Source organism: Corvus hawaiiensis, chromosome 5, assembly GCF_020740725.1.
Source record: "Corvus hawaiiensis isolate bCorHaw1 chromosome 5, bCorHaw1.pri.cur, whole genome shotgun sequence".
Classification (NCBI taxonomy): Eukaryota; Metazoa; Chordata; class Aves; order Passeriformes; family Corvidae; genus Corvus; species Corvus hawaiiensis.
The window spans coordinates 48,942,951-48,961,401 of NC_063217.1; the positions used below are offsets into that span (position 1 = coordinate 48,942,951).

The 18,451-nt window shown below is 41.7% G+C and overlaps 1 protein-coding gene across 8 annotated transcripts in view; it reads left to right on the forward strand.

The window, feature by feature from the left end:
- Positions 1–18,451, forward strand: part of TMEM131L (transmembrane 131 like) — an 81,472-nt gene that overhangs the window by 7,118 nt on the left and 55,903 nt on the right. For all 8 annotated transcript variants that reach the window (XM_048303401.1, XM_048303402.1, XM_048303404.1 and 5 more), the window contains exon 3: positions 462–505. In XM_048303401.1, coding sequence (XP_048159358.1) covers positions 462–505 — 44 coding nt within the window. The remainder of the gene's footprint in view (positions 1–461; positions 506–18,451) is intronic.

The window sequence follows — 18,451 nt, forward strand, 5'->3', positions numbered from 1 at the left end:
AATCAATGATAAGATCTGGGTTTGGGACCTCACCATGCCAGCTGGAATGTGGTACTTTGCTTTTGGCATTGGTGATCTGCATTTCAAGGCATTCTGCATCCTATTTTCTCAGGTACTGGCTACTGAAGTTTACTGATGGGGGCAGAGAATTTGAAAGTGGAGGAAATAGTCTTCCTGTAGTTTGAGGGCAATTGATGGCCTTAGATTGAAATTCTGTGTGAGCAGATTTTGTATAGAAGCATTTGCATAAATGGAAAATGAGTCTGTTCAGTCAGCATGGGATGTCCATCAACCACCTTACTTGACTCATAAAGGAGTTGGAGGAATTTTAGGTTTCTGAATTTGTTTTGCAAACAAGTCATATGAGAATCCATCTGTGAAGGAGTTAAAAGTGGTACATATGTCCAGTGTAGCATGGTGCAGTTCTGGGATTCTTACACAGTATTTTCTCTGTTTGTCAGGCTGATTCGGAGGAGGATGTGGAAGAGCATCCGCAAGAGCAAAGGTAAGCTAAACTCAAATGGAAGCAAGAGTATTGAAGCTCATTTTGGTTTTTGCTTTAGGAAATACCAAAGTGTAATTGGGCAGACTACTAAAAATTACTTTTTTCTCCTGCATGTTAAATAGTTTTTTATTACTTGTGGCTTACAATTTTCTCAACTTAATGTTAATATTGATTTATTAGCAAAACCAAAAAACCTGTGCTCAGTGTATGCAAGCACAAAATACCTTTCCTGCATCTCTTTCTCCTAATTGTATCTGTAAGATGAATTTGCTTCTCATTGCTTTCACACACACAAAAAAAAATCCATTTATTAATCCTGTTTTGTTGTATATTTTGTAATTGATTTCTTTAAGGCAGGGGACAGTTTTCCATTATGAAATTTGTAAATGTAAGTAGTCGTGGAGTGTTAATTTGTACTAAGACAAGGAAGGAGGTAAAGGAGATTGAAAGCCAAAGGTTTATTAATGTGTTGCTGTGGAACAATAAATATTCTGCCCTTATGTCTTGAAATCAGATAAATAATAATGCTCTTCAGAACTGTAGTCTCAACTCTGCTGTTTCTGTTGATATCAGGCCTTCTGTATTTTGGAGGGTTGGGTAAATAGCATCACAGATTATTTTTTAAATATACATTTTGTTTCCTCTGAGAGTCCAGGTTAAAATGCTTGGACATCTACCAGTGAAACACTTCCTTCCTCTGGTATGTGTTAATGTGGTTACAGCTTTCAGTGCCATGCCAGCCAGAAAGATCACAAGACTTACAATAAACATGTGTAACAGCACCGTTTTCTGATGGCTGCAGTTAGCCAGAAATGCTTTTCGCATTTATCTCCAGTCTTTGCCCTTAGCTTAGGTTTGAGAGCAAATAGATCTGATAAAACACAAGCCTTGCTGGGAGCTGGCAGAAGGAGGAAGCCTGAGGAGCGGGAGCAGGATGGTTATGATGGGTCTGCCCTGCACTGCAACGCTCCTTCACATGGCTTTTCCCCTTTCTGCCCCATTGGGAGCTTTCTCATCTGGACCCAGTGTCCACATTAAGGCCTCATCTCCGTGGGAATTACAAAGATGGTATGGAAACAGGTTGTGAGAATTACTGCGGCTGCTGACAGCTGGTGCTGATTACTTGTGCTTGCCTAAGTGCCCCAATTCCTACCTGCAGAGGGTTGGTTTGTTTTTTTTTTAATGCCTCTTCTTGTGAAAAGAGAGGTATACTATTGAAAGCTGCATTTCCCTGCACAAATACTGAAGTTTCTGATTTTTTCATCTGGGAGCTATTATGGTTTGGATGCAGAATTTTTACTGCGTAACTTTATTACTTGCATGCTTGCTTTATTGAGAGGTAGTCAGAAGGCAGCAGTCTCTAATGCTGTGCTTAAGATTGTTTCTGAGATTTTCCTTAGTAAGCAGAGAGATGCAATTTAGGTGTAAAAGAAAAATCTCTACTTGCTTATTTTTCTCTGGAGGTGGATGGGGTAATTGGCTACTATGGCAATAATAAAAATACTGAAAAATAGTTCTTGAGACTAGGAGAGGAAAAAGTGAATTGACTGGGGTTTTTTTGGTCATTCAGATGCTTTTAAAGATTTTTCTTGTAATTATTCATTTTCGAAAATGAACTTGTTTTTTGGGAGTAAAGTTTGTAAAGGTTCACTCGCATGGTGGAAACATCCTTCTATTGTCATACTGAAATGCTTCAGGAAACTTGCCTAAACAGGTCCTGGCTTGTGTGCATCTTCTAAACTTTTGGTTTGCTGCTGTATGTAAACACATACATAGCCCCGTGTGTGCTATATATACTGAGGGAATATTATAGTGTAGACTTCATGAAGAAGACCCAGCAAAAGTACATTTGAAAGACTAGAATGTATTAGTTTATTTCCAGATTAATTTTTATTCCCTTGGCTTTTATTACTATATGGTGAAATCATGGGGATTTCCTTTTCCTTTAGCAGCAAAACCTGAAGCTTGCAGAATCTTCATCTTATTGTCTAACTGCATGCCCTGGGGAAATCAGCTGAAGCTACTGTAATTTGATGTGAAGCCCCTAGAAGCAAAGCACCTTAATGTGGGGGTGGGTATAAGCAGAAGTTAAAGGAGATAGAGAAATCAGAAATTTCTCCAGAGATGAAGGAAGTACAGAGAGTTCATCATCTTGGGGCATAAAGAAGAAAGTCTCTTTCCAAAACATTGTTTTATTCAGTTTTGAATTTTAGGTTAGTGGGCTCCCCTGGGTGCTTGCTAACCTACTTTAAAAAAACCAAACACAACAAAACCAGTAAAATATTAACAGTCTTTTAACTGACTTACTTCCTGTACATGTGCATCATAAGATCTTCCTTTTGGGGTGGTCTTCTTGGTTTGCTGTTGTTCTTGTGGCAAGTGCACAAGGGCTATGGATGTGGTCTTATCATTTCTGCCTTAGGTTTAGCTTTAACAAATAGAGAAATTTGCATGGAGGTAAAAGACATTGTCAAAATAGCAATTTTTGTGAATGGGAAATGATTGATTTGTAGGTTCATGGGTTTGCAGCTGCCCTGAGTGAGATGATCATTATCAACTCTTTGATTTCCACCCTATGATTCCTGCTATTGTGATTGCTTGGATGTTTCCACAGGTTGCTTTGTGCTGTTCTGTGTCTCTCTGGATCAGATTCTGAAACAAAAAATGCAGCACAGTAGACGCTTGAGTACTGCTTCAGGCCACAGACTTTGACAGAATTAAAGTCGTGTGTATTTGGACTAGCCTATTAAAAAGCTTCAAATTTCCTTAAAAACCTTTTCTTACAATTGAAAGTCAGCAGTAGAAAGATGCCTTTCAGAACAGTCAATGACAGGTGTTGACAAGAAAGGGCTTTGTTGTGTTTGGAGGGGTTTTTGGGGTTTTTTGTTCCTCTGCCCCTTCATCCTGGTGAGTTTGGTTGCCACAACTGGCAGTAGCAAATTTTGAAGGTTTAGGTGCTTGCTAAAGCAGCAAAATGAGTCAGGACCCAAGGGAATGGCCTGAAGTTGTGTCGGGAGGTTTAGGTTGGCTATTAGAAAAAAGGTTTTTCACCTTTTCTGATTGGGCACTGGAACAGGCTTCCCAGGGAAGAGGTCACAGCACCAAGGCTGACAGAGTTCAAGAAGTGTTTGGACAATGCTCTCAGGCACATGGTGTGACTCTTGGGGGTGGTTCTGTGCAGGGCCAGGAGTTGGACTTGATGATCCTTGTGGGTCCCTTCCAATCAGGATATTCTGTGATACTGTGAAATGCAGAAGTCTGGCACAAATAAAGAGACAGTACTGTCAGGTGACGTGCACAAATGATGCTATCAAAATTTTTAGCCTTCTACTTCAAGGAAGTAGTCATTGGACTCCAAAAAAAAAAGGTAATTTCGCATGTATGACATTGTTAGCACTTGGGTTTTAAGGACTTCTGCACAAAGGCCTTTGAGGATGCAGTTTCACAGCTGGCACATTAAGGAACATTTGCACCAGAACAGACTGCTGTGCTCAAGATGTGCAGCATGTATTCTTAGTATGTGATGCACAGTGATTGTCTACGAGAAGGGAAATCGTACAATACTAGGAGTATGGAATGAAATTAGCCAGGAAGAAGACATTTTCCAGCCTTTGCCTATGCCAAGGCATATTTTGCTTTGAGTAGATAGGTGTATCAACTGCTAGGAAAATTCTGAGTGTGATGCAGTCGGCTCAGTCAGGCATTTCTGTTGAACCTTTGCCTTTGATCACTGGAGAGCGTTTGACCCTGTGGACTGGAGCTGCTTGGGGCAGTAGATGGTATCGGCTCCCAGTGGGTTCCTGCTCGGGTGTCAGTGCAGCCTGGGAGTGACAGCTGATGCCCAGCACTTTGACCTCTCATGATTGCTTGGTGGAATTACTCCTAATCCTGTTGTTTTTGCTGTGTCTGTGAATTAGTGCTCCAGATGTGGAGGAGAAATGGAAGGTAGAGGCAGCAAGGGAGTAGATTACTAGTTGCCTGAGAGAGAGCAAAGCAGTTAAGGTGCACAAACTGCAGAATTACTAGAGGGTTGAGGGGATACTTAAGAGATGTAGTTACAGCATTTGCTTCAGGAAGAATCCAGAGTGGCAGTGGGAGAATGAGCCTGCTTCGCATTGCGAGGCTGTACATTGCACCTTCTCCCTGGCCACAACTCGTCTCTAGTCAAGAGGCACAAATGAGGTCTGGTGCCGTGGATGGGGTATTAAGACACTTCAGAGGTGACTCATCCTCCAAAAAGCCTGTGATCTTAGTGCCATAATTTTTGACAGTCCAATTCTTGGAAGGTAGTGGCATGGGACTAGTGGTAAGCCTTTGTACCAGACAACTAGCTTGGATGGTGGCTAAGGCAGGAAAAGAAAGATTGAAATATAGTTTAGGATCAACCAGATTTTCTTTTTCCTTCTGCTTTTTCTTACTGAAATGAATAAAAATTGATTTTGTGCCAGCAGAAATGTCTGAATATTTAAAAAAATTGGTTTATGTTGTGTTTATTTTTTAAATATCTTTTATTAAAATCAAACTGAGCATCCATTGAGAAAGTGTTTCAAAATCAAAAGCTGAAAAGTAGTTTTGAGAGCATCAGTGAAGGCTTAAGCTGTCTGAAAAGAACCATCTTAAAACAATATTTTCAATCTAAGCTTGTCTGGAGTACCACTGATCATTTAGATTGTCATTAAACTTACCCCAAAAGTAAGTCTAACTACATGAAGACTTTTCCTAGAATACATGCTTGCTCTTAACTTGCAATAGTGAAAGCTGCTTTTACTAAGTTTTTGGTGGTTTTTAAAATTTTTGATTTACAATGGAAGCAGAAATCCATGTGTGTATTAAAAAAAACAAACCCAAAAAACGCTGAGTTTCTTGGGAAAAAGCTTTTTAGTTGCATTAATGGACTTGCATATGGTAGAAATTTTGTACAGTATGCACAGAACGTATGTTTTTAGTGGTTAGCACCAAAAGCTTCTTCAATATTGGCTAACTTCTGTTTTTGATTGATAAGTCATGGTTGTTGTGCCCACTCCCACTTTGACTAGATCACCAAGGGACTACTAATTTTGAGTTTTACTGGATGCCTAAAGAAATTACACTTACTTTACATAATCCTTAGAAGTAAAGGAGGGGAACTGAGATGCACATACCCACCTGTTACACTTGGTTGAAAATCCCTAAGGAAACACCTGTCGGGAACACAAGATATTGTGAAGCTGGACTAAAAGAAGCTTACGGAAGAGAGCTGCAAGAGGTCAGTGAAATTGGAGGTTCTCTTGTTGATGAAGAAACAGATTGTTTTGGAAGGAACTATCAGCATTACTCTTCTTCTTCCTTAGGCTTCTGCCAGACACAGCTAGGGTGGCAGGCTGAGCTCCTGCTGCTTTAATTGTTTATCTGTGTTTTATGTGGCAGTTGATTCACTGATGAACTTTGCCTTGCTGAACTTTGTGTTAGATGCTGCTAGGGACAGCTCTTCCCTTGTGTGCATTGCTTCTTCCAAAATACTGGTCCTTTTACAAAATTATGTTGCTTGCCTGCTGATACAGGGGGTAAAAACTGTGTTTTGTTTTTTCTCCTGGGACACTGCATGGCGGTGCTGTGTGCTAACAAATGTTTCAGCTATCGTTTGTTTCTTTATTTCTAAATTGTTTTCAGACATTTCATAAATGAGAGCAGTTTCCCAGGCCAGCTGTACAGTGTTTCACACCAAACTGAGGAGGTGAGCCTCTGGCTAGAAAGTGATCATGACATAATGGCAGATGAGACGGTCTTGCAAAGAGCTGTCAAACTTCTGTCCTCAGCATAGGTCCTACTTGACCTTGATGGAAATATTTTAAAGGTGATATGTGGCCACATTTAATTACTCTTGGATTTGCTGTGGCAGTCCCACTCATCATCAAAATCTTGTCTGTTTGCATTGAACAAACCGTGCTGGAATGTGTATGTTTCTCTCGCTTCTGTGAGCCCTCTTGGGCTGGAGGATATTCGTGGTTGGACCAGAGACTCTTAGATCTGTGTGAGCTCGTATGCTGCCTCAAATAGACTTTCTCATCTGTGGATGACAACTTGGCTTTGAGAAATAAAGGCAGTCTTGGTGTGCTAATTGCACATTGGCACTTCTGCATTCATATGGCTCATGGTGCCTTGAAAAGCCACACAGGCTTCTATGGAAACACCAGTTTCTACACTGGTAAAAATAGCAGGCTGGGGCTGTGAGGTCATTGTTTGCACAGGGGTTAGTGTGTATGAAGAAATTGTGTTTGTGGATATGCGCTACTGGGGAAACTTTCTCACATGTAATGACCTGTTTTAAAAATACAAATAAGCTATGCTTTACATTTTGGTGCCCTATATAGTTCTTTCTTTGTTTTCTTCTGTTAATAATTTCTTCACTTTCTGTTCTCTGTATCTTCTGCAGATCTCTTGTATACTGTTTTATGGCATCTCTAGTTTTTTATTTTAGTTTCTGTCTGGGCCATCCCTGAAACGGTTGTAGTTTCTGTACTGCAAGAGGAAGAGGCTGTCTTGCACTCTGTTGCCTGGTGTGGTTCCCTGCCTTGTGCAGCCCTACAAGTTCTCTGGACTAGAAGCATTTCTTTGTTTTACTGTGGGATTAACATTTACTTGTGATTGTTCTCTGATTGGTTTCCCTGTTGCTCTCTGGCAGCATCAGCTGAAAATGTGCACAGAAGTTCTCCCTCGGTGTCTACCTCCCGCTGTGTGGGATGGGTGCCCTGTGTCACCTGGAGGATGTCATCTCTGTTCTGCTTGTGTCACGTTGCTCCCAGGGAGCCCCACTCATGTTGGTGTGGCACTAGTCTGGATCTTGTGGCATCATTTTGCTCTTTCCTCAGTCCTTCAGACCTGCCTCTTCCTGCCCCTGCCTTTGGCCTGCTATGGGGGTGGGTGGTTGTGTGATGGTACCTCTGCCAGGGCTGACTCTGCTCCCTTATCCCTGCAGTGCAGGAGGGGCTGGGGAGGACCCCAGCCTGATCTGCTGTTCCACTCACTGAGGTGAGATAGATGAGCAGGTCAGCCCTCAAAAGTGTGGTGCTGAGATGGACAGTGTCTTGTTGTGTGTTAGGAGTAATGCCTTCAAGTCAGTGGCTGTGGGGTAGGAGTGAGGTGTAAAGCATTTGCACTGGGATGATGGATAGCCTGGGAGACAGCTTGTGGGTTTTGGGTGGTTGGTGTGGTGAATCACGCAGTGGCAGCACTGTGTGGACAGTTGAAAGCCGGTGCACGCACGTGTACGTCATTTGTTGTGCATGATTTTATTTTTTTTTTTTGGCTCTTGCTAAACACCCCATAGCTGATGCTTTGGGACAGAGCCCACCCAGAGTGCATGCCCTTTAGAGTTAGGACAAGCCTGGTCTGAGCAGGTGGGACAAGGGCATGTGGTGTCTTATTTCCGATTGTGTTAGGTTCAGTACCGGCTGCAGAGCTGTGTGAGAGCAGAGACAGATCTTGTGGCACAGCCTGTTGGTGTAGTCATTCAGCAAACACATGGGGAAGGTCAGATTTTAGTGCCAGGCCAGTCGCATGCTGCGAGGGCTGTGCAAGTCTGCTTGGGAACGTGGCAGTTTTCTTGTTAAACTTAACCTGCCTTGTTTTGAGAAAGGGGATGTTGGGACACATTTTGTGTGTTTAGGGAAGAGGGGAAAAAAACCAAAGAAAAGCAAAAGTAAACAGCTGCTATGGTGTGTTTGTCCATGTCCATTTGTAAACTTTGTGTCCCCCTAGCCTGTACTTGCTGCTTCTGTAATATAAGTAGTTCAGAATAGGAACTTTCTTCTTACGCTTCTACTTTTACATTTTAATATACTAGTAATGGATTTCAGATGTCTGTTAATCTCAGGCTAATCCTTCTGATTTGTGGGCAGTGGGCCGCAAAGGATCTAGCTTTCGGTCTGTGCATTTATTATTAATGAATTATTTTCACCTCCATAATAACTGTTTCTTAATTGCCCATAAGAGGACTTAATTTGCAGTAACTTTAATTTTACCATTATGCTGTTAAACAATAGACATCTCGAATCATAGACCAGTGTCAGCAGTCTGAAAATTGACACCCTGTAAGAATTTAGCTCCACAGTTTTTCCACTGTTGCAGATTGGCAGATTGTGACAAAATAGAAAAAAGCCTAAACAACAGTTTGCTCAATTTGAGGAATTTGTGTAGGGTCTGCTTCTGAATGATCAACCCCAGCACTCTGGCTTGATTATTATAAGCAAAGCATAAAGTGTCCTGAAATCTCTCTAATGCAGTGTAATAGAGAGTTGCAGGCACAGCTGTAACCGGCTCTCATCTTCGTAGATACTCAAAGGTGACACAAACCTAGCTTTTAATGACTCACATATTTTTATCTGATGAGGAAACATGCTCTAGGAAAGCTGTGCTCGTGCCCTGACAGTGGCTCTGACTGCATGGCTTGTGGGCAAGTAGGCGAAGGAACTTCTTCAGTAGTTTGGGTATTTGCCATAGTAACATAAGTAAAAAGATGAGCAGGGAAACAACACCAACACCACTTGTAGTTAAGTATTGGTTATAAATTCAAACCTGAGTTTTAAAAAACATCTTAGTTACATTGTCTTAAACATCATTTTTTATCCACTTTCTTCAGTATCTGCTTTGGGAAGAGACTTTTTATTTTTGGTGGTTATTGCAAAGTGACCAACTCCCTTCTTCATCAGGACAGAAGGGCCCTGTCCACTTCAGGGAGGGGAACAGTATATATCAAATATTATCCTTGCATGTGATGGCAGTGTGTATTAACTCTTTTGCAGAGTTCTGAGTACTCACTGCACATATTTGCGTTGTATTTGTAGAAGAGTTTGCTTTCATCAAATAAGCTAATCACCTGGGAGAAACATGTGATCAGTATGGATAATTTAGGTATCTGCTTGTTGTCTCAGGGGTCTACCATTCTATGTTATTTCCAGGCTGCCAACTGAGATAAGGAAGATAGAGGGCAAAGCTGACGGTGTTAATTGACACCTTATCTTCTTCTCCACCTCCTGGCCCCAAAGTGGTGTACAAATAAAGCTGAGGGTTTTTTTATTTTTACTTTTAGAAATAGCGATGGAAATATAATTAGACAGGGATAACTCAGGATATTTTGTGTGTGTCTACAAAACAGACCTTAATTTCTGTAGAACAACTGGACTTTATATAAACATGGGAATTTCTCAAAGACAGTGAAGAAGCTTTTTTTGCTCAGAATTATGAGGAAAAGAAGTAGTATTTTCTGAGAGGAAGGTGAGAAGTAGGCCTCTGTTCTTATTTTTACTGAAGTTCTCATCTTCCCATGTCTGCTTCAAGATACCGTTGCAGTACCCAGTGAGCTGTAGCTAGTTGTTTACCATCTGAGCCACCTGCATACCAGAACACTGCAGATGGCAAAATCAAGAAATTTGAAGTGCAAAATAATGCTTTTAGTTACTGCCTGATAAAAGCCAACTTCAGCTTCAAAACTTTGTGAAGACACATGAAGGAGCTGTAAAGACTTGGAAATAAAAATGAGAAAGTTAAGATGGTGTATCCTGTTCAGTGCTGTTGAAAGTACGGGCTGTGTTCACTCTGGTTCACGGTTTTGTTGTGTTTCAGAGTTGGATTTTATGAGAAAGAAAAGGTTCTGTTTAGAATGTTTGTTTGCAACAGCATGTTCCATAAGGAAATACAAGAAATGCAGAAAACAACTCAGTATTTTTTTAAGCCTAAAACTGTTCTTTTGGCCAATGTGATGTGCCAAAAGCAGTAACATAGCTCTGCTTGCATTATGAAAGAACTTGCTTCCTTTGCAGTACTAAGATTTGAAACTGGTCTGGCCTTTGGAGACACTTGTATATCAGTAGCATGATAATTCGACACACATCAAAATGTCAAAATGCTTGGGAAGACTTTCAGAAGCCTGAATTTTATATATATATGTGTATATGAAAAAAAGTGACCTTAAGCCAAAATTGTTTTGGCATAGATTTTTGCTAACTCTTTTGCATGTATAAATAATTTTATATTGCTTTCCAGTTTTTTTAATTGCTATTCATTATTTTAATATTTCTCTTTGGGTCTTGTTTATTTTCTTTGAGAGAGTGAAGCATTATTCTGTTGTTACGCACATAGGTACCTTTCAAAACAAAAAGTTGACTTTGAATTAAATAGGCAGTCTCAGCTTTACAAAGTGGATAGAGATAAATGATGACTATCTGCCTTGTTGGTAGCACATTTATTTTTATCTCCTGAGGAGAATTTCCCAGCTTTTTTTAATTGGGTGAATGCTGATATCTGATCTAATAGAACGTTAATAATCTCTCTCTTTTTACTGTTCTTTGTTGTACTCTGAGACCCCTGAATTCTGCCATGTTCTTAGAGCCTGTTTCCCCTCCTGAATTACTGGAGGGCTTGATTGAAAAGCTTTTGTGGGTCCCAGGAGAGGATCCAAAAGGGAATTCTTACAGAGACTCAGATTTCTAGGAACTCTAGGGACTGGTTTTGAGTCACTGTGAATGCTGCTGTTGACTCCTGTACACTTCTTTCAGAGCTGACAGTGGCTGTTGAGTGGTGAATCCAAATGTTAATACTTAACACTTCTTTAAGTTTGTTGGTGCACTGAGGTCTGACCTTTCTTGTGAAGCTGCTTGAACTGTTTCTGTGATTTCTGGTTATTATCAAAATCAAATTGAAAAGAAAAGATATCTGGTATGCTGCTTCCTGCTGGTACTCTTTTCCTGGTGAGCATTTCCAAAGAGTTCCTCCATGGGAAGCATGTAGGGTTGGTGACATCAGGCAGCTCTTTGCAGTCCTTCAGCTGCAGGTATTTATGTCTTATCAGTGAGGACAGAAACAGGTTCAGCAAGCCACGTGTAAGACCAAAATTGGGCACATACATGTGTATGCACTTTAATGCCATCTCCCGGCATTTGTTGGAGCAGTGTGTTGTGCTGCCATTGGGAATACACTTGGAACAAAATGGGACTTTGGAGACTTCTTTGACACTGATTCAGCAGTCTCAGTATGATGTGTTTAGCACCGGAGAGAGAAAAAACAGATGCATGCTTGTTTTTTTATTATTTGTGAGGAGGATCTTTTGAATGGCTTCCAAAGTCTTGAGGTTCCTGCGTGTTGTGCTGCCTTTTAACTCCGTGGCTGTAGTGCTCTTGGATGAGAGGTGCAGTTTACACAAGCAATTGAAATCGCATGTGCACCGGATTTTTTAGGCTCTCGGACTTCCTCGCCGCTTGTGTCAGCGTGCCAAAGTGCACCGTGTTCTCAAGGCTTTTCTGGGTGGGAGTATGTAAAAGTTGTCAATTACTCCTCTGTTCCAGGCTGGCTGTTTCATAAACAGGTGTGGTTTATGGGGACATGTGTTTAAAAGCCATCATCTTCACTTAGACTTCAGTGTTAGCTGTTGTCATTTCACAACACAGCTGAATTCTGAGAGAGTTGTATGATAAAATGCAAAACTAGTTGAATTCTACTGAATTATCTGACAATGCAGTTGTTTTATTTTTTTGGAGGCTAAATCACGGTGATTCATTAATAAAAAAGTTGGTTACATTTGGAAGAAAATAAAAACTGTAATTTTAAAGTTTAAAGTAATTACTTGACTACTTCTTAGGGTATAAAGATGTACATTGCATGAAATTTCAGAGTTGTAGGTACTAGGTGTCATCCTGAAAGATTCAGCTGCCTTTGCAGTAGTTAATACAGAATTATTGTGTGAAGTTGTTTGCTCTCTACTTAAAAAGTAGGGACAGTCTAACAAGCATTATTGGAAGGGTTCAAAATTGAAATATAAAAGGTTTGTCTTTTTACCTTAGAACTCTACCAAATTATTGACAAGTGACTGTCACCATGCACAGAGTTGGACACTCACAGTTCTGGTGCAGTCTGGGTATTGAGCACCAGATCCTGGCTGAAATAATGCTGTGGCAGGTCAGCTCCTGCACCTCAAATAGCCACAAATCCTGAGCATTTTGGAGAAGTGATGCTGTCACTGTAAATGAGTGCTGCCCAGTGCAGTGGTTACCCTGGTGTCTTGATGTTAAATCTCTGGGTGGAGGGGCAGTGGGGTTTTACTGTGGGATGTGGCAGGAGGAGGGATGATTTTCTTTCCCCTCCTTAAGTTCCCACTGTCTGTCTGGATGCCCAGCAGTGTTTGTCTCACAAGAAACTACACTGTGAGGTTTCAATGAGTGCCTTTTGTTCCCCTTTTCATCCCCTCTAGGCTCATCAGACCCTGGTCCCAGCCAGAGCCTGAGGGACTGTGCATGTGAGGGGGGGCACAGCAAGGTAGCAGCCAAGTGGGAAAATCAGTAATGTTACTGAGTCATGAGACTGTTTTGCAGGATTTTAGCTATCCCACATAGTCACAATGCCATCATGGCATTTGTGCATTGTTCATCTGTTGCTTGAAGGCAAGGTGAATGTAGAGGGTATGGGAGTGGTCATGTTGCATAAAAAATGGGTTTCCGAGCAACAGAAGAACTGTAACTACAGCAGCCAGGCAAGGTTCACCTGTACCGTGACCTGGAACTGGCCCATGGTGACAGACAGGATCCATCCCCACTGCCAGTATCTTGTCTTTTCTATGGAGAAGCTCCTTCCCCAGGTACCTGGGCAGTGGTGGAGGAGCAATTTCAGGACAGAGCTTTAGATGCTGAAAGGAAGACTGGTCACCTGCAGCTCCTTGTGCAGTGAGAAAGCAGTTTTACCAGAGGATGGTCAGGGAGTTTAATTTAGTTGCTTCGAATTGCCCTCGCAAGCAGCCTGTTTTTCCCAGTCCTTGGGAGGGAGGGGGAATGACAGGTTTCTAATTTCAGAGCCCAGGGTAAGGGCCAGGAGATGGCATTAAAGTGCATACATATATGTGCCCAATTTTGGTGTTACACATCCCCCCAACCTCTGCTGCCTCCGCTGCTTCCCATGTTGTGTGCAGCTTCCAGTTGGTGCAGGGAGCGAGGTGGCAGGTGAAGTTGAGGCAGCCTTTTCAAACCTCTGGCATTTCTGACTTGCCTGGCTTGCCCTCTCTGCTCAGGTTTTCATGTAAGTTCGGAGACTTGAGGCACCCAGCCTCAGTTTGTGTTCTGGGGCAGAGGCTGTGGCTATGCCTTGGGACTCACTGGGCTTCCTGCTACAGAAAAAAAAGGCAGTCTGCAACCACTATGTCTTTTTCTGGGAGTGCTGCTTACAGATCACATCTGCTTTGATGCACAGGGCTCTCCTCTTCAGACTGATGCCTCTTACCAAAGCTCAGAGCAGTGTGTTGGCCAGGGCAAAACTTGCCTGAAGCAGGACGCCACCATCCATGCATGGTTGCCTGGCTGGGGGGAGAGAGGCTGGGCAGCCAGCAAGTTGCACGTGGCACTGGAAACTGCTTGGATGTGGTGCTGAACATGTTTGGGCTAGAATTTGGCAGCAGGGGAAGGACGGGGTGTAATTGCCGAAGAGGTGAGGGCCGGGGCAGAGTATGGTAACAAGTGAAAAAATACTAAAGATTGTGAACAGAAAAAAACAGGCAAAAAAAAAGTGCCCCAATAAAAACACAAAGTGAACGAAGATACTGGTAGGGAGGGAGCAAATGAGAGCTTGCTCATTTAAAGTGATTGGAAAAACTGATAAGGGACAACTGCAGATTTCAATCTTAACAATGAAGGGAAAGATACATAATAGCAAAAGGGAAGTGAAATGAGAGAAAGGAGGGAGTGACTGATTCATAACTGCTTACACCTTGGGTAACCACCACCTCTGTTCACGTCAAATGATTTTAAGGGTCTGTGCAAAACAGAATCAAGTGTCTTGACTGTGGCTGGCAGATGTCTGCTGCAGTCCTGCTGCACACTCATTTGGTGTCAGCTGTTATGCAGTCAGCAAGTCAGAACTCACTAGTGACTTTGTAGGTCACCTTAGATTTTGCCTACATAAATATATTTTATGCTGAATTACACTGTCCTATCGATTGCAGTTGTGGGTTGGCATTTTAAAATTAAGGTGTCTACATGTCAATAAATGTATAACAGTAAAGACCTGAACCACAGAGATGATGAATATATGCAGATGATATATATATATATATATATAAAAGCAGAAATTGTGTAATTCCTGTTTTGTTTTGGGGGTTTTTTTTTTCAAACGAAACTGGAAGAACAAGAAGCACTGTGCTGCCCTCGGCAAGTGAGCAGCCCTGTAATACTGTAGAATAAGTTTTGCAGTTCCTTACTGTGTTGTGTATTTAACATGTCTGCTCCGTTTTGTGCCTGCCTGCTGCTGCTGTGTGCCATGTATGTCTCTGGTTTGTGTCTAAATCTGGATTCCTGGCAACTGAAGAAGGGTAGAGAGTTGAAGGGCCTGTACTTGACCGACTCCTTGACCCGTGCTTTACGTGCTTTGTTGCTATTAACTGCCTTTCTTCAATAGCTATTGTCTGATTTCTGTCTTGGTGTGTTCTGTCTTTTATTCAAGGCTTTTGCTGCAAGCCTGCTGCCTACAGCTCGCGAGGTGCCTGCTGCCTGCTTAGATATTTCTGTGGCCTGTCGCTGACCCAGTTTCTGCAGCGTTTAAGCTGCCCTTTTGAAAAGGGGACATTTCTGGCCTTTGTGAGCATTCTCAGTGTTGCTGGGATAATGTGGCTGATCCCGCAGATGCGGGTAGTCGCTTTAAAACAAACACACACCCCTGCCCTGGTCCCCATGCTTTCAGTCTTGCTTGGATTTTTTTTCTCTCCTTGTAAATAAAAACAATTATTCATGCTTTCTGGTCATCGAAGCAATGGGCTGTGTTTTGTTGTTCCTGGAACAATTACTGCAGCGTTTGCTGTGCAGGGAGGGCAGGGCAGTGCCCAGCCATATGGAGTGTATGCTTCCAAATTTTAAGATGAGAACCTTTGCTTTTGTTCCCAAGCCGAGGAAGCTTGTTTGGGACTTGGAAAAATTCAGGTTGTCCCATGTCATCCGTGACTTTGTCATGATGCCTGACTTGGAGGTTAAGTCGTTCTGGGTGCACGTACTGGGTTGGGGACAATGACACTTTGTTTGAACACTCACATCTTCTTTATTTTCCCTCTGTCCACTGAAAGCTTGCAAGCTGTGGAAAGGTAAGATGAGGTGTCGAAAATGTGATTTCATGGTAACTGCAAATCCACATTACCTACTGCTGGCCATGGTTTGGGGCAGCATCTTAAGCTTCTTTAATTTCCTCTGCTTTTTTGCCATATTCCTGCCAAAAGCCACATCTTCCATTCTGACATGATTGAAGATCTATTTTACAAAACCTTGTTGCTCCTTTTTTAATGTAAATTATTGCTGTAGAGTGACAGAAGAAGCCTCTTCAGAGGCTGGATGCACTTGCCAAGCTTTATGTCTTGCTCTTGATTCAGATGCATGTCCATCCATGTATCCAAATGCTCCCATAAGAAGGGGCAAAATGCTGTGCATCAGTCCTGCTCCTCAGTTCACCCCAGCAGTCCCTCTGCTTATGAGAAGCCCCAGTGGCTTCACTGGGACCTTTGTGCAGGTTCCCATGCGGGACCATGGCACTAGTTTGCTTCTCTTGCAGAGGAAGAAGTGTCAAGAGATGTGTGGCCAAGACCAGTTAAGTACACCTTTGGGCTGCAGAAGGATTTTTGGCCTGTCTGGAGGAGCTTTTCCTCTCATAGGCAGCTTGAGAAACCCCATGTGGGGCATGCAGAAGCAAAGTGCATCCTTTATTGCAGTGGAAGCAGATGTCTGGTTTGAGGCTTGTCAAGAAACTAAATATAGCGTTACTGATGCTTTTGCTTTGGTTTCACAGGTGAACATTTCAAGTTGGTGAACTCTGATTAGCTTCCTAGCTTTGAAATACAGGAGGAAAAGCAAGAATTTAGGGGAGGTGGAGTTTTAATATTGTACTTGATTGAAAGTACTTTTTAAAATGGATATAAAATAATCAAAAGCTGACTTCCTGCTGTTTTTGTCAGCTAATTTTCTTCTTCCTTTCTTTGCCAGCTACCCTGCTGAAGGAAGCAAATGTTAACTTGTGGACTGTAGGTGCCCCTTGCTGGAATTCAGAGCAACAGCATACCTGAGTTTCTTTGGTGGTAGACATTTTGTTAATAAACCTGTGGAACAGGGTGTGTTTCATATGGTTCTGAGTTGTATAATAGCAGAACACTGCAGCATTTTGTACATCAGAAGAAACTGGCTGAGAGCATATGCTGTGCATTGGCTTCAACAGATCCCAGATGTTTTGTAAGGACCTGGTGGTTTCTGCGATAAGTGTTGCAGCTACTAATCCTGGTAATGCCAATTTTTTTGTATTTTTGCCAGTTTGAATTTTCCGGTATAAATTTTTTCATATCTGTGTGTTTCCTTTAACAACATAATCTAGTGAATTATAAATACACAGTAGTACTTAGGAGTAGGTCACAAATACACTGTGAGTGTGCTTGCTTTTATTAATAGCACCAAGTCATGGAGCTGTCTTTCCATTTTGCACACCACAGCCCAGAGTGACGAGTGACACAAGACAGGAGAGCTCAGCAAGCTGCACTTTTCAAAAGGGGCAGCCGGGGAAATTTTGCAGGCTGTCTGCGTGGTGTCCTGTCACCACGGGGCTTTACTGGCTTTAGGTGAAAAAGTGGAAATGAACTGACGCTGTGGAGGATTCCCCTTTCTTTTTCTGACTGCAGGAGGGGATGTACTTTGAAGTATAACCAGAGTTTTGTATGGGAAGCTAGAACAGAAAAGCTCTTTGTTTGAGAGTAGGTTTATATGACTGTGCTGCTGAAGCATAGAGACGAAGATGAAAATGTACAGTGCTGTCAGTTAATAAAATGCCAGTGAACAATAAAAATAGTCTGCAATTTCTATATTGCTATTTTTAAAAGGTTCTTTATAAGGTTCTGTATTTTGTGTCCTGTCTAAAAAAAAACCAAAAAACCATACATCACATATGGCATAGATTCAATGAGTTACTGCACCAGAACAGAAAGCTTTGTCAAATGACACCAAAACATTTGGAGGGGGACTAAAGAGGATGTAATACATCCCAGCTGGAGGGGTGGAAAACAAGAAGAGAGTGATGCTCCTGTGAGATAGTGGTGGTGGTTTGGGGTTGAAGCTACTTTTTTGGTGTTGGTATTTGGCTGGTGACTTAACTTTAACCTTTCATGCTGAAGATTGGTAGTGGCCCCTGGGGTGTGGGGGAGCAGCTTTGCTTCTCTGCTATGTGTAGGATGACTGTGTGACCGCAGCTTCCCCCTGCAGCATCACGCTTAAAGTACCTTTAAAAAAAGTGTAGCCTTGCTTCTTCTCCTTATAATTTTATTTGCATTGTATTTTCACATTCGTATATAGTACAGCTTGTGAAAATGCTTTTCAGTTACATGACAAATTATGTATTTTTTAGAAAACTAATGTAGTTTAAATTTGTGGTAGTTTGGAGATGCTTCAGAAAGTCTTCTATGAAGTTTCATCTGCTAGAGGACATAATTAAGTTTTTAATAAGTTTGGCAATCAATAGTGGCAATAATTTTTCTCCTTATAAAATGGAAACATAGCCCTGAGAAAGCTGGTCTTGGTCTATTACTCAAGCAAATATTTGGTAAAAGGATTTTGCAAGTGGTTAATGGTTTTAAGTTTTTGAGGGACTTCCCCAGCATCTTATCAGTTTGTAAAATAAGCAAAACTGTATATTGGAGTGTTTGCTTGTTTTGCATTTGTAGCATTTGAGGCTACAAAACAAAAAGCTGTGGAGATAACTTGTACAGTTTTCAATACTGAGCTCCCTTTGATTGTCTGTCTTCATATATTGGCTTAAACAAGGCATGGTATTGAATGCTAATTGGTAAATTACTATTCTTAAAGGTTAATGCTCAATGATTATACTTTGTTTTTAAAAATTTGGGCTGAAATTCACAAAAGAGAAAAAAAATGCAAAGTCCAGATTGTTGTTTTCCACTACTGGGTATTTTTTGTA